This window comes from Ciconia boyciana, chromosome 7 (genome assembly GCF_034638445.1).
Source record: "Ciconia boyciana chromosome 7, ASM3463844v1, whole genome shotgun sequence".
Classification (NCBI taxonomy): domain Eukaryota; kingdom Metazoa; phylum Chordata; class Aves; order Ciconiiformes; family Ciconiidae; genus Ciconia; species Ciconia boyciana.
In genome coordinates, this window is record NC_132940.1 from 34,933,554 (window position 1) to 34,958,489 (window position 24,936).

General features: G+C 40.3%; 1 protein-coding gene across 1 annotated transcript; it reads right to left on the minus strand.

The window, feature by feature from the left end:
* Positions 1-9,411: 9,411 nt before the first annotated feature.
* On the minus strand, positions 9,412-10,434 carry LOC140654198 (uncharacterized). The gene is given in 1 exon segment (XM_072867274.1): positions 9,412-10,434. A coding segment is annotated over 1 exon segment (1,023 nt).
* Between the last annotated feature and the right edge of the window lie 14,502 nt (positions 10,435-24,936).

Genomic DNA, 24,936 nt, shown 5'->3' on the forward strand with positions numbered 1-24,936 from the left:
TAGTTTGTCTTGGTTTCTCACTACCCAAATGTAGTTTAATTGGCAATCAGTTAAATTAATTTTCCCCAAGTTGAGTCTGTTTTGCCCATGAAGGTAATTGGTAAGTGATCTCCCTGTCTTTATCTCAACCCTTGAGCCTTTTTGTCTTATTTGCCCCCCACCTGATCCTGTTGAGGAGGGGCAATGAGACAGTGGCTGGGTGAGGGTCCAGCAGCTGGCCAAGATCAACCCACCACACATTTCTAAGGAGTAATTGTATTGTAGGTACAATTAAGACTTCTTTTAACATGGTTTGTACCTGGAAATCTATGTAGTAATATTTTTAAATTTTTTTTTACTGTTTGGTTTTTTTAAAAGGGTTTTCCTGAAGGGAAATTAGTTTTATACATTTGAGTCATTAGTCTCAACACTGCTATACAGAAATTTTGATAGAATTTAGAGAAACATGATGATAACAGTTTCAGAAGAGTTTACATACCTAGGAAGTTTATCACATCTGTACTCTTCAATGGCTGAGGATCTGATTCTCTTCTTGCTAACACCAGTTTCCCACCACCGAAGTGGTGCCACTCCTGTTATAGAGATGCTTGTCTTATAAGTGCAGATGAAGGTGGAAGAGAAAGGGAACGTTATAGTTTCTCTTCTAAAGAAGAAAGGTTGCCAAGTAGAAAATAACACTGTTAGAAAAATGTCCTCTGAGGTCTTTAAGAATCAACTGTGAAACTGTAACACAAATATGTATTTGTATGGGTTAATTGATGCCAAATAATATAAAATCCCCTCCCTCTGCCACTTCAGCCTCCTTTAGAGGCCTGTGAGGACTTTGTCTTGGAAACCTGTTTGTGCCCTTTTCTTCTGTTTTTCCAAAGTACAAGTATTTAAATCACTGCTTCTACAGAACCATTCTTCTTTTGTTTGTTAGCAGATGTGCAACACTTGCATGGAGCAGAGGTCCACATACTTCTAGAGATGAAAAAGCACTAGCTCTGGAAAGAACACCTGAGGCTGGCACATCATTTGAGCTCACAGCATGGCATAGCGGATGTCTCTGACTACCTTTCTTACAAATACTTGTGCTATGAAGCCAGCAGTTGTTGATATGTACCAGATATTTCTATTATTTTGTGTATTGCAGAGATCTTTAGGTTGGAAAAGGAGGGAAGGAAAAGTGAGAAATATTTTCAGTTTTCTCACCTTGATCCTTATTCTAAGTCACCACTGTATTTCTCAAGTGAAAAGCAAGGCAAGGAAATTCCACGCTGCAGTGACAAGTTCTGTTCAAAAACCACACAACCACTTCAATAATGGGTTAAAGACTTTGAAAAGGCTGCATAGCTGTGTCCGCTGTATGGAAAAGTTCACTTTATCTCCCTAAATCTTCTTGTCACTGTGCCATGACTCATTTACAACCCTTTCATGACTCATCCATAACAGGTCTCAAGCTCCACTTTTTCCAGTGGCTTTCACAGGTTTTCTGTTCCTCTTTTCCTGACACTGTAAGGGTTACCTGTGCCAAAGTCTGAATGGTGCCCCCTTGAAGTCACCTTGTAGAACTGAGGTTTTTATGTCATACCATGCCAGACATCCTAGTGGACTGAGAACTTTAGTAATCTAAATACAATGAAGTGACATAATTTGTGGTTTATTCATGACTCCCTACCCTCTTTTGTGGCATTTCTTGCAGGGAAACAGACAGCATGTCTTATGCCTCCTAATCCTGATCAAAAAATGTCCTATAGACAAAGTATTACATTTAAAATGAAGTTTAAACTCTTAATTGTAGCTCTTAACTACACTTCTTTTTGACTTTTAGGCTTGTTGTTTTTTGGGGTTGTTTTGGTTTTTTCCACCATGATTAGGTACATGCTTATCTGCAACAGGCTGTTAATTTAAAAAATACTTCATGGTGTAATTGTCTAACATCGCAGTATGGTACAGCGTGGCTATGCAGAACACCGCTTAAGGTTCACTATAGATTAAATACACATGCTTCCTAACACATTCTGAAGGGCTTATGGAAAACAGGGCTGCTTTCTTTCATAGCAAGGACACCAGAAAATGTGTGATATTTCTTTTACTGTGAAACACCAAGTCAAAAGGGATTCTAAATGTTACTTTAAACCTATATAGAAGGTAAATTCCTGCTTCTTGGTGATCCTGGTAGATATGTGCTTTGATGTTTGGTCGATGTGGGTCTGAGGAGCTAGCTGGCTTAGCAAGCCACGTATGTATGAAAAGAGCTGTTAGGCCTGAGGCAAGATGCAGGTGAAATGTGTGACTGTTGCTTGGATGTTACAATTGGGTGTCAGCATATATCTGTCTGTAAATGAAATACCTACATGAGACCCCATTTCTAGATAATGTCTTTTTACTTGCTCAGCGTGTCCAATCTTAGTCTGATTGGTCTGTTTTGTATTGCCTTGTTAACTGGTACTTTCATAGTGTTTTCTGTCTTTGAACTTCCAAGTCAAAGCTTTTATCTAAAAAGATGAAATCATTGCTTTTTCCAAAATGTGACTCCAGTGCAAACCGTGAAGTCCTTTTTGCTTGAGACTTCTCCTGTTCCTTTCAGAAGGATGATATTAAAGTGAATGCTGAACACTCCTGCAATTGATTAGCACATTCAAGAAAGAGTTGTTCCTAATGTGAAGATCTATCACTGCAGTATGATTAGACTCCAATTTTTCTATCTGTTGTGAGTGGAGTTTGGCTTGTAAAGAGAGCTAGAAATAGATGAGACATCTGGCTGGTATCTTACCATGGGCTGCAAACCTTTCAGGAAGAGAGGGACCCTGGTTATTGCAGCATCTGACTCCTGTAGGACCAAGGAGCAAGTTTCAGGAAATGAGCAGCTGTAATTTAAGATAGGAAGAAAGATACTGTTAAGCAAGATCATTTTTAATATCTGAAAGCAGGGCAGACATCAAACATTGGCTCACACGAGTGAAGAAATAATGGTCATATAACTCCTAGAAAGTTAATATTGGACCTGAACTGTTACTTAAACCCACTCTGAGAAAAGTTCTAACTAAATAGCAGATATCGGAGCATACCATTTGGCTAATTTTTAGACTTTATTAGCTTTTTGGGACTGAGAGTCATGCAGATGGCTAAAGTAGAAAAACATTATTAAAAACCAATGTGTTACATTTTCTGCAATCTTTTCCTCATTTAGGGAGAAAAAAGGAGCTAGTATTTATCTGAACAGGAACTGACTTTTCATTAGAAATAAGGCTTAATCCCCTAATCAGAAAACTCATGGTTAACCATATCAAATGTGGGGGATATAGGAAAGTCGCAAAGCATTACAAATGGTGAGCTAGGATGGCTCTGAAAGGTTTAGGAAACTTTAGGCTATTCTTTTAAAGAACAGAACATTAAACAAAATTTAATGGATTTTTTTCTGCCTTGCTAGAACAAAGAGGATTTGTTTTTATTAAAGAAAATCTCCATACACCTGTGGTTTAATACAAGATATCCAAAACATATAAATGACCATCCTGTTCCACAAATGCATGAGATCATCTCCCAGTCAGAGAAGGTATACTGCATTTCTAAATGCTGAGGGCAGCAACAAACCTGAGGCACCCTCAAGCTGCAGTTCACAATGGATTCTTGAATGTACACACTGAGGAGAAATTTTGTGCCTAAAATACATTGACCTATGAGAGTCCTCTTCAAAATACTTATCAATGTCCTGGGATTGGCTAGTTAAAACACAGGATAACTCATGTATCAATGAAAAATTGCAGGTTTAGAAGAACTATATTGCATTTAATAATATGGTACTTCTCCACTGAGGCTTGCTGTGTAACTGATCAATAATGAGTTGATGTGGTACATTTTGAGCAAAACACTCAAAAGAAGAAGAGGAATTATTTACTGCAACTACAGTAGATCCTTCCTCTGTATAGTATCAACCATACATGATTAATATCCTTGACAGGGTCATCAAAACAATCCTTCAGGACATGAGTGGAAACAGAATTTTCTGGAACGCCATCTCAGGTACAGCACTATGGGAACACCTATAGGCATTTAATAAATGTATTTTTGCTGCTGGCTTTTTTTCTTACTTTCATGGAAGATTCACGGATCAGATTGTTGCAACTTGTGAGCTGTTCAAAAGCAATGCTCTATCAGTAGCTGATGAACATCAGCAGATTACTTGCTATACTCAGGGACTAAAAGTATATGATAATCCCAAATTAACAAGTGAGACAGGCTTTAGAAGTCTTGTCTAGCTCTGGAATGTCCATTTTGGCTACATGTAATGCCAATGGGTAGCCTTTATCTGAAATGTAACTTTGTTTTATACTAATTAAGTAGTTGGAATAAACTTCCATTCATGTCAAAGCTCTGTAACCAAACTGTGAAACCCAGTCAGCTGTTTTTTTGTGGAGAAAGCAGGAGGCATTTGTTCCTGTACATACATTTCAAACCCTCTGTGGTAGTATCCTGCTTGAATGAATAGCATTAAATCAGAGAAAGTGCAGAAAGAAGCTAAATAATGGTATAGGTAATGTTCCTAAGAAAAAAAGGTTCAAAAGGCTTACTATTTAAAATGGAGCTATCTATTTAGTTCAGTCTGGGTTAGAATGGTTTATTCATACCAAGCTTATTCTTGGGGAAAAATAAGGAAGATGTTAAACTATGTTTCCAAAACTTGAAATGAGGGAGTTCATTGGGAAGCAGCTGCCTATGCATTGGCACTGGGTATTGACAGAAATTAAAGACTTGCATAAATAGCAACAGATCAGCCTGCTTCCTCCAATGTAAACAGGCAGCTAACTGGGCAGCTGTGTGAAGAGGGATTAAAGGTTAGGTCAACAATATATTAATCTTTATTGATTTTTTAAATCCTTTTTTCTGTGTCCTTTGCAACTGTAGGTGGAAGAATAAAGCTTTGAAGGTGATGTTTGAATTATTTCAATTAGCTTGCCCTTCAAAGATCCCTGCAGTGAATGGATTTATGGGTATCAAATTAAACTAGGCCTCTCCTCAACACAGAGAACTGGGGCTATTGGCCAGAAACACAGTTCCAAAATGGTTAAGTTTCATGATCCTGTCCAGATGGGTGGAGGTGGAGCCCCACCAAAGGGGTACACCCAAAAGGATTTTAAAAGGCTACGAAGCTCACTCTGTCTCTGCCTGCGAAAAACACATGGGTTGACGAAGAGATGCTGGTGTACTTACCTGAGTGGTGTTCTACCCAAAACCAGACTGTTTTGTGTCCAGAAGCTTTTGCAGTGAGTGCTCATTCCTGTGAGACTGGAAAATACCTTGTAGCTGCAATTCTGCAAGAGCTAGAGAAGGGAGAGTGAAGAAAGGCTCATTAAAGCCCTTTATGTAGATAGTGAATTACAGGAAAAAGAGATACTGCGTGGGTATCTTAAGTTTCACTGCCTACTCCTGTCCCTGACTGTTCTTTCCTCAGTAACTTAACTCATCTGTGACTTTGGGTGCCCTTCTTTTGTGCCTTTGTAAGATGGGCAAGAAGGAGGATCTGGGGAAATACAGGCCAGTCAGCTTACCTCCGTTGGTGCGAAAGTTAATGAACAAATCCTCCTCAAAGACTTTCAAGCCCATGAAAAACAATTCAAGTTTGGGAACAAGCAGTGTGAACTTTCCAAGGGAAAATCATACCCAGCTGACTTGATTGCTTTCTATGAGCAACAAATGTTGGCTTTAGTAAAGCCTTTGGTGTGATGTCCTACAGCATAGCCAAAGTTGTGAGATATAGACTTGATAAGTAGATTGTTGGGGGCAGGGCAGGGGGCTAAAATTGACTGGGCTGTTGGGCTCAAAGAGTAATGGCCAGCAGCACAAAGCCCGGCTGGCAGCCTGATACTAGTGGTGTGTCTCATCCCACTCGGTGGGTTGTGAGATGGTGAATCTTTTTGATTCCCCAGGGATTTGTGTACCGACAAAGGCCAATCTCTGCTCGGCAGAGCCGCAGGCCGGTAGAGTCATGACAATGACTCAGAGGAACAGTCAGACTAGCAACTATATTAACTAGCAAACTACAAACTTAATGAACTAGCAAGCTCAGCGAACGAACAGAGGCAATTTGGCAATTGACCTATCTTCTGGGCAACCTGTCACAATTCATCCAAAACTCATATGCCCAGATATATGTATAGTGGAAGAGTAGAGGAAAAGAGAAGTGAGAAAAGGAAAAGAGAAGAGAGGAAGATAAAGAAAAGAAAAGGTATTGCCACCCTTGGATCCCATGATGACAGTGACAGATGTGGCAGTCCTCTGGTGATGGGCGTGTGCTGTTCCCTGGGGAAGGTGTCTCTTTATACTCTAATGCCTGCCTCAGGTCACACCCCTGGAGGACTTATGTTGTTCTGGTCCTCAAAGGTTTGCAGGTGCTGGGGGGGGTGGTTGCGAGGAGTTTCATTCCAAGTTTTGGGTGGTTGTAGGCCCATTCCTTAGATAAAACTCTGTGTGACCTCTGGCCATAGATGGTAACTGCGCATCCTCCAAGGCGCTCTTCTCATCCTGTGCTAGCTGACTTGCTGCACCTTATCTCGCTACAATGCTTGAAACAGTACCTCTTTCAGTGTCTCACAAGACAATACCTCTTTTAGTCTCTCCTCCAAAAAGTTCTCCCCATCCCATGCTAGCCGACTTGACTTGACTTGCCGTTGGCATGCAAATCACACCTCATCTCTCCACAATGTTTGAGACATTAACTCTTTCAGTCTCTCACACCACCCTGTGGCTCAAACATTGTCTATATAATAGAGGATAGAGAAGACAAAGTTCACAAAATCATACATTTTACAATGGCAAGGCCAACCATCAAAAAGAAGATTCGAGAGTTGGCGGAGTGTCCTTGATCTCATCTTCCTGGGTGGTGATACAAACATAGTGAACAGCAGGAGAAAAGAGAGAGGAAGCAGAAGCAAGCAGACGGGTAATCATACATCAAACAATAGCTATGCCACTCATTAGGAATAAAAATCCAACCAACAGGGTTATTCCAATTTGCACTAACCATTTCCCCCACCCTGTGAGTCCCCAGGACTGTAGGAGGGAGACAAACCAAGATCTGGGTATATGTCCATTGAACCAGTCTCTCGGTTGGAGTGATTGGAAGAGGTCAGCAGTTTGATCAGCGATTTCTTTCATTTTGATCCATGCCTCCTCTATAGTAGTGCTGGCATTGTGAATAGTTATGCGACATTCTCCGTTGCTTAAATTCAGCATACCACGTACCCCCTGTTCTTTTAACTGTATTATGTCTAAGGCTAAATGATTTTGGAGTGTCATTTTTGACACTTGTTGGACTTGTAGATTGAGTTCTCCTAAAGCATGTCTGGTCCAATTACTTAGGAGGTGTACTTGCCAGGTAATATTTTGTAGGACAAATTGATGTTGCTTTAGGGTTACGTATGGGGTGAAAATGTTTTCAAACATTAGTGCTGCTACTTGCCCATCTGTATAATAATTGGGGACCTGGACTCCACTGATCGCCCATTCGGGTTGGGTTTTTGGGGCTTCTGCCACTTCCTGGTGCACTCGCTGGGGAGGGGCAGTGAAATTGAAAACACAAGATGGGCATAAGGGTGGGATGACTAATCCACATTTCAGACCAGTGTGATATTTCAGTGTTTTATAGGAATAAAATTTCCCATTAGAACATCCCCAAACTAAAGGGGTCTGGGTACATACTGGTTTCACAGGTCCAGGTATCATTGTAGTCCACAAAATATATGTCAGGTTTTGCAGTGAGTGGCAGGCCCTTCAAAGGGTAGTGTGTACGGGGTATGCCGCAATACATGACTCTACCATGATCCTCAGTTTCGTCATAAATTTTGTTGCACAGAATATCCCGATTTCTATATCCGCAGGAAGGATAACCCCAACAAATACACATGTTCCTTATCAGAACCCTTACTCTCTCCAAAAGCCAGGTCTCGGGGGGGGGGTCCCCAGGACCAGTGTTACAATTAAGAACTTTGGCACATGTGAACAGATCAGATTGGCTATGCTGTGGGGGATTGGCATACCTTAGTGGTTGCAGGAGGGGTCTCCTTTGTGACCACATCCACTGTAAATTTGTCAGGTCTCTAGGTTCACGCCCTGTGCTATTGGGAAGTTGGATACACCAAGAGAGATTCACATTTAGGGAATAATCGGCCTCATAAAAATCCGGTTGTTCTAACGGGTGAAAGAAGGAGTCAAATGGGAAATGGGAGCAAGGTACAGAATATGGGCCAGCCGGATTGTTCCAGAGCACCGATTTCTTTCCATAGGTAAAATTCATTGGTGGGTGAGTAGTGTTGCAAGAGGACCGTTCCCAGAAACGTGAATCAGACTTGTTGTAATAAGCAAAATGCATGTCAGTCTGTCCCCAAGCAAAGTTCTTAATTGCAGTACGGTGAATAGTTTCAGAATAGTTATTGGTCAAGAGGTGATTATGTTCCCAATCAGTATAAGTTGTCCGGAAAAGGGGGAACAAGACATAGGGTTGTTTGATTCATTTCCAAGTTATACATAATATTGGGCGATGCAACAAAAATTCTCAGTCCTTGTTCAGTTGACTGGGGAAGGGCAACACATACCCCTTGGTCAGTTCTACTCCAGATTGTAGTAAACCCACAAATTAGTTCCCACGCAAGGTTTGAAGGAGTATTGTTTCCACTCCCCCCATATCCTCCTTTCCCAGAGGAGAGGAGGAACACTGTCCAGGTGAGAAATTGTAAGTACATATTAAGATTAAGGCAATGACTACGATTGTTAAACAATTACTGAAGTAACATTGGTGGTACTCATTGAGGTCCAGCTCTCCTCCAACAAGATCGGTATGTTTAGCAGGTGACAGCCTGGTTCTCCCCCTGCAAAAGAAAAGGAAAACTCAGTCCCCTTTAGGACCGGTTTTAAAAAGAAGGGATTACACACCTGTATATCCTTCCAATCCAGGTCATGATTCTCCGTAACAGTTTCCAACACCTTTGCCACCTTTTCCGGATCCTCCCTCTATGTGCCAGCCATCTCTTAAGTCTGTTACTGAGAAGGGAACTTTGCAGCACTGCCTGCCTTAAGTGTGTGTCCAGCACTGCCCTCCCCCGCTCCTAGTTCTTCCTACTATCGGACTGAAATTCTCCCCTTCACTTTCAGCATCACTGTCCACATCACCTTCTCCGACTTCCCCATTTCCACCCTGACCATCACTTCCCCGTACAATTCTCTGTCCTGGAGCCACTAATAATCCAACATCATCTTCCTCTTCCTCTGGTTCCTTATAATTTTTACACCTTTTACTAATACTACATGCAGAACAACATCGTTTAAGCGTTTTGTTCCAAATTTGTTCTAAAGCCAAAACATTTGCATTCATTGTGAGCCGTCCCCTGGCTCACTTACTGGGGACGGCAGAGCAGGTTTCCCGACCTGGCTTCAGTACCCTGGTGTTCCGCAGAGGCGGGGAACGGAGGGAGAGTTCAGCCTGTCTGGGGCCCTTTCTTCTCGCCTAAAAGCCTTATCTGGATCTTTCCACAGTTTTACTAATAATTGCAGGTTAGACAGGGGTAATCCATCCATAAGTTCTCCAGGTATTTCCTTATGTAAACCCTCTCTCCAGAGTTGGCTCCTCTTCACCCCCGACCCTAGGTTTCTCCCGGAGGGTCGGCCTTTTAAAGGCCGATTGCCTAATTCAGCTCTCCTAAATGGAGCTTTACGCCTTTGTTCCCCTCCGGACATCCCCACGTTGCGGCTATAAGTGATCAGCTCCTGTGCAATCTCTCCCCAGGTGAGGGGGAATTCCACCGGAGTGGGCCTCGTTTGCTTTCTCCGTGGCATTAGCATTTCTGTTAAACACTCCTGAATTGGGAGCGCTGCCCTTAGGCGGTCCTGGATTTGTATGGCATAGAGCTTCCGGGGGTCAGGGAGGCCCTTTATCAGGGGTTTCATTCAGCTGGGGTCGGCTTTTAGCAACATCGGGGAGGGCTGATGGGGTATTAAGTGCCGGTCATGCATGAGCTGGACGCAGGCAGCTTTCTGCACACTTTCGGTAATTTGATCCAGTCCCGGAGTGGAGATGGTCACCGGATCTCCCCGTTCCAAGGGGTCTAGCTCTCCAGCCCAGTATGCCGCCCTCTGAGTGAGGAACCAGGGGGCTCGAGTGTCGGGGACAGTCAGAAACACGCCTGGACCCCAGTATCCCTGCGCCTCATCCTCAGAAAGTTTAATTCTGTGTCCCCCCAGGAGGGAGACTCTCCACACATATTCTGTCTCCGTTTCCCTAGGGACCCTACTATATTTTTCTTGTAATTTCACCAATTCAGTTGCACTATAGGGAATTTCTTTCGTTATGATTTCCGGTGTGATATCAGTACCCCCTTCATAATGAAATTCCATTTTGAGAAGTGGGCAAAGTTGGGGAGCAGTTCTCTCATCATGTTGGCACTTTGCCTGTTCCATTTCCTCCCAGGGGTAGTGGCCAGTTACCCCCCCCATCAACTAGCTCGCGTTCCTTAGACAGACTGGAGTGCCCACACTCGCTCTCAAGATCCTCCCTCCGCGCCTCCGCTAGCTCCGACCACAACTCGCACTCCCTGACAAAAGCATCACGCAACTGATTCTGCAACCTAGTTGCTGTTGTTTCCGCTTGTACCCGTTTTTTTCCGCTCAGCTTCTAGCTCCGCTTGCAAGCTTTTAATCAAACCTTGTAACAATTCGCTTGCCTCTCGCTCAGCCTGTTTTACCATATGCTTATCCTTTTGCGCTTCCAGCAGCGAAGCTCCTAAAACACCACAAACTACAGTTTTTTCTTTCCCAGGCCTCGCCTTGTTCTCCTTTGCCAAAACTTTTATTCGCTCTGCAACGGTGGACGGAGATTGCCAGTTCTCTTCTGCCCAATTTCGCCCTCAGGGCGTCAGGCAGGAGTTATAAGTTTTTAACAACTCTATCAAAGGGGAGCAGTCCAGATCAGGCTGAACCCCGGAAGCCATGACCATCTATCTGCTGGAGGACTCTGACTCAACCGATTCACGTCCTCCCTTCTCGACTCAGTCGATATCCCCTCCCTGTTCCTCTCACTGATCACGTCAGGGAATCCCACTTCTGACACCAAATTAATGTCTCATCCCACTCAGTGGGTTGCGAGATGGGCGAATCTTTTTGATTCCCCAGGGATATGTGTACCGACAAAGGCCGATCTCTGCTCAGCAGAGCCGCAGGCCGGTAGAGTCACGACAATGACTCAGAGGAACAGTCAGACTAACAACTTTATTAACTAGCAAACTACAAACTTAACAAACTAGCAAGCTCAGCGAACGAACAGAGGCAATTTGGCAATTGAGCTATTTTCTGGGCAACCCGTCACAATTCATCCAAAACTCATATGCCCAGATATATGTATAGTGGAAGAGTAGAGGAAAAGAGAAGCGAGAAAAGGAAAAGAGAAGAGAGGAGGATAAAGAAAAGGTAAGGTATCACCACCCTTGGATCCCGCGATGACGGTGACAGACGTGGCAATCCTCTGGTGATGGGCGTGTGCTGTTCCCTGGGGAAGGTGTCTCTTTATACTCTAATGCCTGCCTCGGGGGGGGGGGTGGTTGCAAGGAGTTTCATTCCAAGTTTTGGGTGGTTGTAGGCCCATTCCTTAGATAAAACTCTGTGTGACCTCTGGCTATAGATGGTAACTGTGCATCCTCCAAGGCGCGCTTCCCATCCTGTGCTAGCTGACTTGCTGCACCTTATCTCGCTACAATGCTTGAAACAGTACCTCTTTCAGTGTCTCACAAGACAATACCTCTTTTAGTCTCTCCTCCAAAAAGTTCTCCCCATCCCATGCTAGCCGACTTGACTTGACTTGCCGTTGGCATGCAAATCGCGCCTCATCTCTCCACAATGTTTGAGAAATTAACTCTTTCAGTCTCTCACATGGTGTCCCCTGGGGATTGATATTGCTTCCAATTCAGTTTAACATCTGTATTAATGACCTGATTAATGACCTGGACAGAGTGTACTCTGGACAAGTTCATGGGTAGTAACAAGCTGGGAGAAATGGCTGATGCCCTGTAGAATGTGGATGCTATTCAGAGGGACCTCAGCAGGCCTGTGACATGAGTCAGCTGAAGCCTCGTGAAGTTCAAATAAACCAAATGTGAAGTGCTGCCCCTGGGATGGAATAATACTGTGCAGCAGTACAGCCTGGGTGCTGACTGGCTGGAAAGTAAACGCAGAAGAAGACTTGGGTCCTGGTGGACAAGTTGAACATGAAATAGCAGTGTGCCCTTGCAGAGAATGTGGTCAGCTGCAAAGTGGGCTGTGTCAGTGAGAGTGTAGCCAAAAGGTCCAGGAAAGTGATCCTTCCCCTTTACTTGGAACTTGTGAGACCACATCTGAAGTACAACGCCCAGGTTTGGATTTTCAATGCAGGAGAACACAGACACAGTGGAGTGAGTCTAGCAGAGGCATACCAGATGGCCAGGGGGCTGGAGCACAGGACGTATGAGAAGATGCTGGGACAGCCAGGTCTGTTCAGGCTGAAGAAGAGAAAGCTCATGGGAGACCTTATTGGTGTCTACTATTGCCTGATTGGAAGAAACACCATAGAGTCAGACTCTTCTCAGAAGTGTACAGCAGTAGGATGGAAGGCACTGGACATAAATCAGGACACAGGAAACTCCAGTAATACAAGGATGGGAAAAATAATTAGCAGGAAGCGGTCAAACACCAGCACAAGTTTCTCAGGCTGTGAAACCTCTATCCTCGGAAATATCCAAAACTTTATCAGGCACAGCCCTGAGCAACCTGTGGCAAATGGACCTGCTTTGAGCAGAAGGTTGGACTAAACCCCTTGGCAGTTGTCTTCCTACCTCCATAATTCTGAGTCTGTTTCCATGATTCTGTATTTACCCAAGTTCTTCTTAAAATTGTGGTGCATTACCTTTTGAAATGGGTTTGTTAGTATTTTATACATTCAAATGTGTATAAAGTTTATGTTGCTATATTTAAATGTGGAAACTAATACATATTGGTGTGTAAAATGGCACAAAAAGAAAATATTTTGATGTTTAAAAATGGTTCCAGGAGAGACTAAGTAGCTAAGAAATGCTGCAGCTCAAGACAGCTGCTGGCTTTAACTTCACGGTGACTGACTCACAATCCACCCTACTAAACACTTTATTACAGAATGTTGATTTCCTGACAAAATAAAATGGACACTAGTTTATTATCCTGAGATAGCAGTGTTACTATTATGTCCTTCTGAATAGCGCTATGATTTTAATACAACATTTGAGAAATACTGCTTTGTATTTCAGAAGCTTGTATAGCTAATATGTGGGATGCTTCACATGTAAGCTGCTTCACAAAAAAAGTAGGAACCCAAAACTGAAGAACACCTTGAAAATGCGAACATTCTATATGCTTGCCTGGAGATGAATAAGGGAGAAGAGTGGCTAGAGAAGAGATAGATAATGACAAAAAAAAAAAAACAAAAAACAAACCAACAACTTCCTGGATTTGGATTGACTTCTACCTCTGCCTGAAAAGTCATGGTAGTCATCACTCTTTAGTCACCACTCCTCAGTAATACTTGGCTAAGGGATACTGTTGTTATTGTAACTGGATGGGAAACAATTTGCAGCTTTACAAAATATTTTTACTACAGGAAAGTAGCATTTGCAATGGTTGTCCTAAGACTCCTAAGCATAGCTAAGCTTGAAACATGGGAGCAGTATGCAGTTACTTTCTCAGGTAATTAAAGACCTGCCTAATTTTAACCTGATGAAGGCATCTGCCCAGCACAGCTGAACAGAAAAGAACAACTCTGTTTTGAAAACTCAGTGTTATTTTGCTTTTGGAAAGAATTTGCATCCTGTAGCATAGCCTGCAGTAGCCATTAGCTAAGGAGCTCATGTAGGCAGTGTAGCTTCAAGGCCCTTTTCAGAGTCAGGCAGAAGATAGACTTGAAATGGGATCTCTCACTTTCCAGCTATAGCGGAGTTATGTTTCTCTCCTCTGTATGAATCACAAACCTCATCCTGAACCTGAGGAGGCTTCCTGTTGACTTTGTTGCTGGTATGTTGTGCTGCTTCTAAAAACCATTACTGTTTTGATGAGATAGCATTTTTCATGGGAAAATTTTGTTACACCAAGTAGTTGGGGGGGGATATCAAGATAACCTTGAAGAATACAAAATCCTGCCAAACATGACAGAAAATAGACTAAAGTCCAGTGAAACAAATAAATAGTGGGAGAAGTTCTTCCATTAACCTTGTCTTAAGATCACATGCTGCAAGACCTTTAACAACTCTGAGTGCACCTTTATTCCAAACTACTTTCAAATGTCAGTAACCTCCAGTGCAAGCACTGGCTCAGATAAGTTATGTTAGCACTTACTTGTATATCTTCCCTGCTCTAGTTCTGTACTTTATTAAAGAAAAGTTCTGCTTGGTTATTCCTCACTCCACAGACACAGGAGCTGAGGGGAAAAATGGTGGAAAAAGTACCAAAATATCCCGGAGCTGTCCAGAGCAAAATTAAAAATGAATCTATGGTGCTAGCGTATTCTCTGGCAAAACAAAATGATTGTTCAAAATAGCGTGTTTTATTCATAGTTCTGTATTTGAAAGTATATTTTAAAATATTTTTTTAATATTCCTATAAAGGACTAACACAGCACTTGAACATTCTGCATATACTATCACTTTGTTAAGAATTAAAAACCAAATACCGAGTCAGCAAAAAGAAGCAGGAATCCAATGCTATATAGTGAACTTACATTGACTCTTCAGCTTTGCAGGTGTGGGAGGATCAAGGCAAGCTTTTCTTTTCCACATGCCTTTGTTTTTTAATAAGAAGTGCTAGTGTGATGTGTGCCAGTCTTAACAGGACACATGGCAGTTCTTGCTAGTGTTACTGGAACAGACACAGGATGGACAATTCTGGTACCTGAACAAATTAGTTTAAAAGCCATTCTAAAGCTTTGAAGGTAACTATTATCATGTCAAATAATACCTACTTAGTGCCCTGTTAGAAAATCATATAATTAGGTCCTAAGATAACTATAAATACCTATCTGTTTACTAGTCAGTATTTTTGTTTTGCAACTGTAGCTTTAGCATAAGCTTATGCTAAACAGGTGCTTGTTTCAGTTCTTTGTATTAAATTATTCTTGCATGGCATTTGTAATTGTTCCTGTCAGGAAAATGGAAACCTTGTGCATATTCAGTAATGTGTCTTGGTGAGCACGTAACCTTGGAGAACTGCGTAATGTACCTTCAGATAATGGAAATTCTGTAGATAGTTCCTGAAATACTACTTTATTCCTCATGAAAGCTGAATTCTTTCCAGAGGTAATGTTTGCCCATGGCAAAACAATTTTGATACAATAATGTTTATAAAAAGTGTAGGAAGCAAGAAATCCTTCACATCTGCCAAATGTCCCAGTATAAAACTTTCTGCTTTTCACGCATGCAGAAGGCTGTACTGAAAAGGAGAAACTAACAAAAAACCTTTGAGTGATAAGTATCCAAGAAAATTAAGCAAAATGTGATCTTTTATTGTTTATATTTGCATATGAAAATTGATTTCTTTTTCTGGAAGTGCAGTTTCCCATCTCATTCTGCCCTTTTCAGATTTGTAATGAAACAAAATGCACTCTTAAAAAAAAAAAAAAAAAAAAACAAAAAACCAAACCCCAAAACAAACAACAACAAAATAACAAACAAAAAAACCCCCAAAATCCTAAGGAAGGATTTTCCTTGTCAGGCTATTTTCAAAGGCACTACCAACTTTAGGCCTACTCATCAAGCAATCTATCTTTTTATTAAGCTCAAAAAGCAGATTCTTTTTCAATTCTGATATCTACATGGAAGTGTTATCGTGACGAACCAGTACAGAAACTAGGTCTGTTCTCTTACTGTTTGAAAACAGTAAGTTTGTAAAAAAGAATAAATATATAAAAATCCTGAGGTTGTATTTTCTAGATGATTGACTTGGATGCTTTGTGAATAAAAGATATAAGCTTTTAAATCATGTATGTGCTTTTTACCCAGAACTTTTCATAGATGAATTGGTACATAGACAAATCGCATTGTTCTAATCCTAAAAAGCATCTGCTAGGGCCACTCCAGTTGCTAAGGTATGCAGCCAGCTTTTATTATGCTGCTTCTTATTCCTTCCTTCCTTTCTTCTTCTTCCTCTCTCCAATTCTCCAGAAACAGCAGCATGCTGAGATTCAGGGACATATTGTCATTCCTTTTCAGGCAGTGACTGCAAAGCTTGCTCAGCCATCTCCTAAATTTACTGTTAGGAAGAAAGTGCATCACATGGCAGTACTGTATTTACAAAAAAAAAAAAAAAAGTCCATCTTTTTCTCATAGGGAAACATCAGTGCCCTCCTTTCAATTTGTAATACAACCAGTTTATACTAGTCATGAAGTTTAAGAAAGCCTTTCACTCGACGAAGAAGTGCCTAGCACATTAGCATAAAACAGAATTAATGTGAATTAGGCCTTTCTGGCACTAAACATTACATTTGCCAGCCTTGGAAATATCCCTTAAAAATGTATTATTTGTTTTTATGTTTGACAGTGTGAAATATTGGCTAGAACTGGTATTTCTAGGCTTTGCCAGAAGCTGCACGCCATGACAAGTTGCATTCTTAAATTTCACAACAGGGCTGTCCTTTGGCAGCATTCCCTTCCTCAACTTGGAGTAGTTTGCCTCAGCAGCACCAGCACCAGGATATGAAGACTTGTTAAAAGATGTATTTATTTTATGTGTATATATATAATTTTATATATATTTCAACTAGTAAGACTTTTATCATACAAATTCACTTTGTAGTCTTGATGACTATCAATGTGTGAGTGAAAGAGAATTATGCTTATAATAAAGATACATTTTATGAAACTGCTTTAAATGCTAGTGAATACTTAATACAACTCCATGGGTACAGCAAGCCGAATGATTTGCTTGACCCTAAAATAATTATTAATAACTTGGGTAGAAGAAAGATATTCATTACAGCATATTAAAACATTTTATCAGAATGCATTTTATACCAAAGTTTACAAAACCATGGAAGAACAGGTTTTTTAACAAAACTTAGTAGGAATGTTAGTTTCTATTCACATACTCTTAACGTTCTTTTAAAAATTCCTCTAAGTCTCAAAGTGAATTATCTCAAAAATACAAGTATGATATCCCTTTAGGCTACAGAGACCAGTTAAGATAAAAACAAACATGAGGTATCTTTACCCTGTTAAACTGTATCAGACCAGTTACTATAATGTAATTAAATTTTTTTCTTGTGCATGATTGTCTCCATAGAAAGAAATTACAATATATCAAAAAGTAGGGAAATGACAAAGCTGCTTCTTAATGAAATTTTTGTTTGAGGGGTCTGACTAATGCCAGTGAGAATACGTGTCTCTGTTCTCAAGTTTTTTACTGAAAGAAAATGGAATAACTCACACTGGCTTCAGTGGTTCTGTTATAGGATTATGTGCCTTCATGAGTCTTTCTTACTTTCAGGATGTCTGTTCAGGGCATATCTATGCTAACAAAGGCTTGAGGCATAGCTTTCTGCAAACTGGATTTTGAAGATGAGGAAATATGACCATTGGAACCCTGAAGAAATAAAATGTCATTTAGCAAAGGTCTGTTCCAAACCCCCCTGAAATCAGTAGAATCTCTTCAATTTGATTCCACAAACTGCGGTGCAACACAAAAAGGTTTCAGTCAATGGCAGCCTAGATTGCAAAACAGTGTTTCTCAAAAATAACTGTGCTGTGACTTACTTGACACTTTTCTGAACACAATGGGCTTTTTGGTTTGTTTTGGGGTTTTTTGTTTTTGTTTTTTTTTTAAAAAACAGAACTGTGCACAAATAGATAAATAGCAAGGAATATGGCAGAATTTTGACAACGTAATGTCTTAATGCAGCTTAGTGCTAGCAATATTCATCCTAAGCAAGCTTATTATCATGTCATCTTTAAGAAAAAAAAAAAAGCCCATGAAATTAGAAAGTGACATTAAAGATGAGGAAAAAACTAGGAAAGCACAGTGTAAGCAAACAGATTAGGTCAAATCATAGTCTTTGTGTACCCAGGGAGTTAAAAGCATTTTCATAAGTTAAGAACAAATGATATAGTGGAATCTGACATGCACTCCTAGTGGAATGACCTAAATTAATTTTGTTACTGATCTCTTGATGGTATTAGGCTAATCTTCATCACCCTTGCAACAGGTTTGACTGCACTTTTGTGGTCTGAAAGGGAATTTTCAAGTCAGAAGTATCTTAGTTTTCCTCGGTAAGGCAAGATGGTGGATTACAGAACAGTGCTGAAGCATGCTTAGGGACTGAAATCTACTTTCCAGATATTATAGATTAACAGCTTGTTTACTCATCAGTTATTTACTGGGCGAGTTCCAAAGGTACCAGAAATGGACTTTTGTAATAATTTTCTTAAACATATTTAATTAAGAAAATAGCAGATGTTTAAAACTGAAGCTGCCATGAACCCAAATCTACTTTCATTGGCTAAAACCATTCAAGCCACTGTCAGTAAATACTTCATCAATCATAAAAGCCCTGTGTGCAAGTTAATTTTGTTGGCTGCATGAATTTTCTCATGTGTTCTCTTGGGTTTTTTAATGGATTCAATTATTTTGGTTATTTTTTGCTGGTTCTCTAATCACTATTTTTCAAGCAGTCTCTACAGTGAACGTTTAGTTGTGTTGAGTAGTTTCCTGCTTATGTTCTAAATCCCTGTACATGAAATACCTGGGTTAAATGTGTTCCTAATAGACACTTAAATGATTGCTTTTAATTTTCAAAAGAAAAATTATTTGGAAATACACATTGTTATGTTAGCTGGTAACCCTAGGCAACTGTGTATTGCAAATGTATCTGACCGAAGTGGATGATCCCCAAAAGCTTGTATGTCATCAGCAGTGTGGATAGGAATAAAAAGATGACAGATATGTAAATGGAAGTGAAATTTGAGCTGTACTATGTCATCCAGTTCTGCAAAATTTGTCTGGTCTTTTCAGGGTAACCACAAAACCTTCTCAAAAACCTCCTAAACGTCTTTCAGGTTTAGGCCAGTAGATTGTAAATGTTATTTATGAGATGATGAGTATTAAAACTATGCTGCATTTAGATAATCCTGAAGGACCCTAGAAAGATGGTAGCGTCAGTGAACATGGGTGTTTTGGTTTGCTTACAGTTTGAAATGTGTTCTTGGTTTGCAAGCCGGTAAGAATCTGTCTCTAAAGCACATAGCATTTTTCAACATTTCGGGATTCTGCTGAAGGAAAACAAGTATAAGCACAATTTTAAGTTTGTGCTGGTTTTGGCTAGGATAGAGCTAATTTTCTTTATAGTAGGTAGTATGGGGCTATGTTTTGGATTTGTGCTGAAAACAGTGTTGATAATACAGAAATGTTTTAGTTGTTGCTAAGTTATGCTTATACTAAATCAAGGACTTTTCAGCTTCCCATGCTCTGCCAGGTGCACAAGAAGTTGGGAGGGGACACAGCCAGGAAGGTTGATCCAAACTGCCCAAAGGGCTATTCCATACCATATGACATCATGCTCAGTATATAAAGCTGGGGAAGAAGGAGGAAGGGGGGACGTTCGGAGTGATGGCGTTTGTCTTCCCAAGTAACCGTTACGCGTGATGGAGCCCTGCTTTCCTGGAGATGGCTGAACACCTGCCTGTCCATGGGAAGCAGTGAATGAATTCCTTGCTTTGCTTTGCTTGCGTGCGCGGCTTTTGCTTTCCCTATTAAACTGTCTTTATCTCAAGCCACGAGTTTTCTCACTTTTACTCTTCCGATTCTCTCCCCCATCCCACCGGGGGGGAGTGAGCAAGCGGTTGTGTGGTGCTTAGTTGCTGGCTGGGGTTAAACCATGACAAAGTTCAAAGAGCTTAGTCACAGCAGGCCCTTAAAAAGCACGCCACAACATTCAGTGCCTGTCATGGTAGCTCTGGTGCTAAATTACCTGCTACCATCTGCAATCATTCACCTGTCAAACCTTTTTTTGAGAAGAGTTTGAGAAAGAGGGGTTAGCTGCTTATCCTCCATTTCTTTGAACAGATTCACCAAAATGAAGCCCAGCCAGAAAACACTTGGGTTAGTGCCTAATGTCCTCTGACAGCTAGATTCAGGTGATGGGTAAACTCACACTTACCTTTAAAGTCTGATGTCATCTCATGAAGGTATCGTACACTTTTGAACAAATAATGCTTCTGGAAGTCATGCAGAGTAGAGCATACATTTGAAGGTGTCCTGGTTTCAGCTGAGATTGAGTTAATTTTCTTTAGAGTGGCTGGTATGGGGCTATGTTTTGGATTTGTGCTGAAAACAGTGTTGATAATACAGAGATGTTTTAGTTGTTGCTGCACTAGCCAAGGACTTTTCAGCTTCCCATGCTCTGCCAGGTGCAGAAGAAGCTGAGAGGGGACACAGCCAGGACAGTTGATCCAAACTGCCCAAAGGGCTATTCCATACCACATGACGTCATGCTCAGTATATAAAGCTGGGGAAGAAGAAGGAAGGGGGGGACATTTGGAGTGATGGCATTTGTCTTCCCAAGTAACCATTACGCATGATGGAGCCCTGCTTTCCTGGAGATGGCTGAACACCTGCCTGCCCATGGGAAGTAGTGAAGGAATTCCTTGCTTTGCTTTGGTTGCGTGCGCGGCTTTTGCTTTCCCTATTAAACTGTCTTTATCTCAACCCTCGAGTTTTCTTACTTTTGCTCTTCCGATTCTCTCCCCCATCCCACCAGGGGGGAGTGAGCGAGCGGCTGCGTGGTGCTTAGTTGCTGGCTGGGGCTAAACCACGACAGAAGGCTAGCTATTTCTCAGTGGTCAGAATAAAAATATGTAATAATACTCTGAGTTGGCACATATTAAATTTTCACCTGTATTTTAGGTCAAGTTCTGAAACTGTTATATTTTGGAATTGCTCTACTTTACTCAGAGGAACTATATCAACTGATACCAACAGTGCTACTGAGCAACTATATTACAGCATGTGTGACTGCAAGGAATTTACCTGATTGCTTTTTCCTTGTCTAAAAGCATCTTCTGAGGGCTTACTAAAATTTAGGTGCTGGATTTCCTACTTCCTTTTTGAAAAAAAAAAAAGAAAAAAAAAAAGAAAAAAATGCCTCAAACGCTGCAATAGGGCATTCTTTCTATTATCCATCTTTATAATAGTGCACTTCAAGAATATTGCTAAAATAGGTGCTGATCAGGTACTTCACAAAAGTATGGTAGATTCCCAAACTGAAGCTGACTTAGAAACTAGAAGAGAAACTGATGTTTTAAAACAACTCAGTGCAGAGAGTGAGCTAAAACGTTCTACCAAACTACCTGTCACTTGAAGTCGAACGTATTTAGACATCTCCAGCCCTGTTCAAAGGTGTTGTGGTCAAGCTATTCACTCCTTAATGCAAAGAATATAGCTGCTTTCTGCGTATTGATTCAGGATAGACTTTACGGACTCTAAGCACTCATTGCCAGAAAATTAACACACAAGACTAAGCAATAAGCTCAATTTATAAAACAGAATCTTAATACAGAGGGGATTAGTGCAAGATTAGCATAAGCACTGTTTCTAACCATCTGGCTTAAATAAACTTCTCCTCAGGTGTGGAGTGTCCTACAGCTGCTGTAAGGGCAGGTACCTATACTAGTCGTGTATCCTGACAGTCTCTCTCTGTTCACAATGGCTGGGTGTCTTCCAGCATTCTTGTTTCTTGCTCCTCTGAAAAGTGTCTGCTTGCTGGCTGGGAAGGGCCTCCCCAAGTCCCCTGGATGTTGGCTGTGCAAGGACTAAGTCCACACACCCAACAAAGGGTCTATGGCAAGTCTGAGCCACAGTAGTTTGTAAGTGCTTGAAAGAGTTCAAGGGATGAGTTCTGTTTGGTAATTAGATATACAATGCAAACTGTGGTCATCTGTAATGTGAATTCTGAAAAAAAGTGCTCCCCTCACCAAGCTGCTTGTCATTCTACTAAGATAAAGCAGGTTCTAAAAATTATGTGCAGCAAGGCCCAAATGTCCACCTTTCTCCACGTTACCAAGCTTTAATGAATTTCATTATTCTTTTTTAATTTACATGCTCTTGCAGAATAAAGGTCCCCAAATCATTAACTAATTTGATATGTCTGAAGTACCAATTCAATTCTCTGGCCCCTTGAGAATCTTAGTCAACTTGTTCAAACACCTCTTAACTTAGTTTCATAATTAGATACACCTTGATTGATGGTTTTTTGTATAGCACTTGCAGAGGGAAGGAAATCAACCTAATTGTTATCACAATTTAGCAGGTTTAAGATTAAAAGTCTTAACCAAATCACTGATTTCCACGAAGAAACAAAACCCTGCTCTGACATAGGGCAATGTAAAGAAGGTCTGTCAGGTAATGACTCCAATAATGAATTACTTTGGGAGGAAGCAATTGATATGGCAATTACTAAGAAAGTTATTTCCAGGCTACCTGCACTTTGGATATCTATTTATATGAAAACAGGAGCATCTAGTTCTTCTCACAGTTAAATCATTCCAAACAGAAAGTTGATGGTGAATTAAATGTTGGAAATAAATGATTAGGTAGGGTTGGAAGAAAAGGAAAAAGTACTTTTTTCTAAAATAAACCCTCTCCTTTCAGAAGAACTTCTCCAGAACCTTTTTTAATTAAACAAACAAACAAATAAGTAATTTTGAAAGCCATGTTGAATCCCAGACTTTTATGCCTGCTCACATAACTGAGCAGTCCTTACTCAGTCAGAGCTTGTGGTAGGGGTAAGTTCAGGATCAGGTATTGAGTCAACACGAACACACCTTGCCTGCTGTTTTGTTATGGTTGAGCTGTGTGTTACAATGTGCTATTATAATGGGCTAAAGAGAAGAAGTAAGAATAATTCATGCCTGAGACATAATGCAATCAAGAACTTATTTCATCTGTATAAGTAAGTCTGTCTCAAAATCTCCATTCTTACTGAAAAAACTTGTCTGCAGAGGTAGAAATGAGAAGCTGTTACATCACTATAGAACATTAATTAGTTTAGGACTGAAATAATGACAGGAGAACCATGTTTTGGGGGCAGAATCAGTCCTACAGAGTGCATAAACTTAAAATAATTACTTTCTTGTTTATGCAGCTGAATAAGAGCTTCAGGGTTAGGCCTTGTATTGTAATACATTAAAAAAAAACTTGAGCAGATTTTCTGATACTATTTATCTATGTGTCATGAACTTGGTGTACAGCAGTGAGTCACAGCATATATAGATAGGCAAACAGCTATGATTATGGATATGGATGGGCAGAGGGATTTGAATTTACAAGTATTTGAAATAGGTATTAGCAAATAAGAATTTTCTCAAAGTTTTGAGTGTTTTGGGAATAAATCTTGTGTTGTGGTGTTAAATCAGCCGGAAAAATTGTAAGCCATATATTTCTTTATATTGTCATCTGTGTGAGAGCCTTAATGTTTGGGAATTATTCAGGGTATTAAAGGTGTCAATGGTTATAGATTTACAGTTTGTAGGTACTACTGAAGAAATTTAATTACAGGGCCTGGGGAATTATGAAAATACTTATTTTCAGCATCCTCTTTTTCTGTTTCTTCTATCACATTGGAAAGTTTTGTATGCTTAACTTTGTGATTAGTAATGACTAGTACTGGTTAACTGTAGCCTACATATTTTGTTTAAGTTGTGGTTATGATGGAGATCACATCATCAGAGTAGGAAACTGGAAATGCAAGTTTTCATCTAATGGTTGTAGAGTGGTAATCTTGGAGGAATATGACTTTACTTAATTTTGGACACTTTTAGAAGCCCTGTTACTTTAGTCATGTGCAATTGACTACTGTAGTCAATCCTTTGTTTTTGTTTGCTTTAGATTTTGGGGTGTTCTATGCTGATTTTCTTAAATATTTTTCCTTTTAAGAAAAGATAATTTGACTTTGTAGGAAGTTTAGAACAAAACTGATTGTGCAGTATTTATAGACACATCATGACAGTTATAGACACACATCCGGCAAAATCTATATTAGCTATTCTGGGATTTTGCACCAATGGTGGGGAGAAGGATGGGAAATGTGTAGAATTATGGCATTCTGGACCAAAACAGGCCTCAGTTCTGGAATCTCAAGTTTAATGAATCAGTATTTCCAGCTAGTCTCTATCAGTAGAAATTAAGCAAGTTGTTTACATGCAAACTCATATTTGCTTTGGTAGGTAACTCTTGTCTCAGATGAATGCTCATAATATACTGATTGACAAAAGTAATAAATCTGATAAGGGTTGTCATCAGCTAATACAGTAAGGTAAAGGAAATCCATAAGGGAAATCAAGAGGCTCTAAACTAAAGCAAACCAACCTTTATTGCTGTTTTGCTTTGCTTATTAATTGGCACAGAATTGATATTTGCTGAGTAGAAAAGTCATTGGCTGACAGAAAAAAGAGCATAGAAACTGAAGAGGGACCAGACAATACCTCACTTTAGTTGATGGTTTGAAAAAGTATACTTTGTAGACTCTTGTCAGTACAGAGCTGAGGTGGGAAAATCTTGTCAAGCAAGGTCCAACGGGAATTGAATATTAAAAAGAAAACAGTCTGTATGTGGAAGACCCAAACAAAAGACAAAGGCTGAGACTCATGAGCTGAGCATGAATATGTTGATTACAGGTCTCCAATGTTATCTGGTAACATTGAAAGCTACTACTGCTTTAACATTACTCAAACAGCAACCATTAAAAAAGGACAGTTTATTTAGCAATAGTGCAGAATCTGCATTGCCACCACCTGTATCTCTTGTTTTAAAAATCTTTTCTTCTTGTCTCTTGTATAATAAAACTCTGTGGAAAACATATCTAGACAGACTCCAAGTCCAAAAAACCACATGTACTAAGTACATGTATGAAGTTCACAGGTTAGCCAT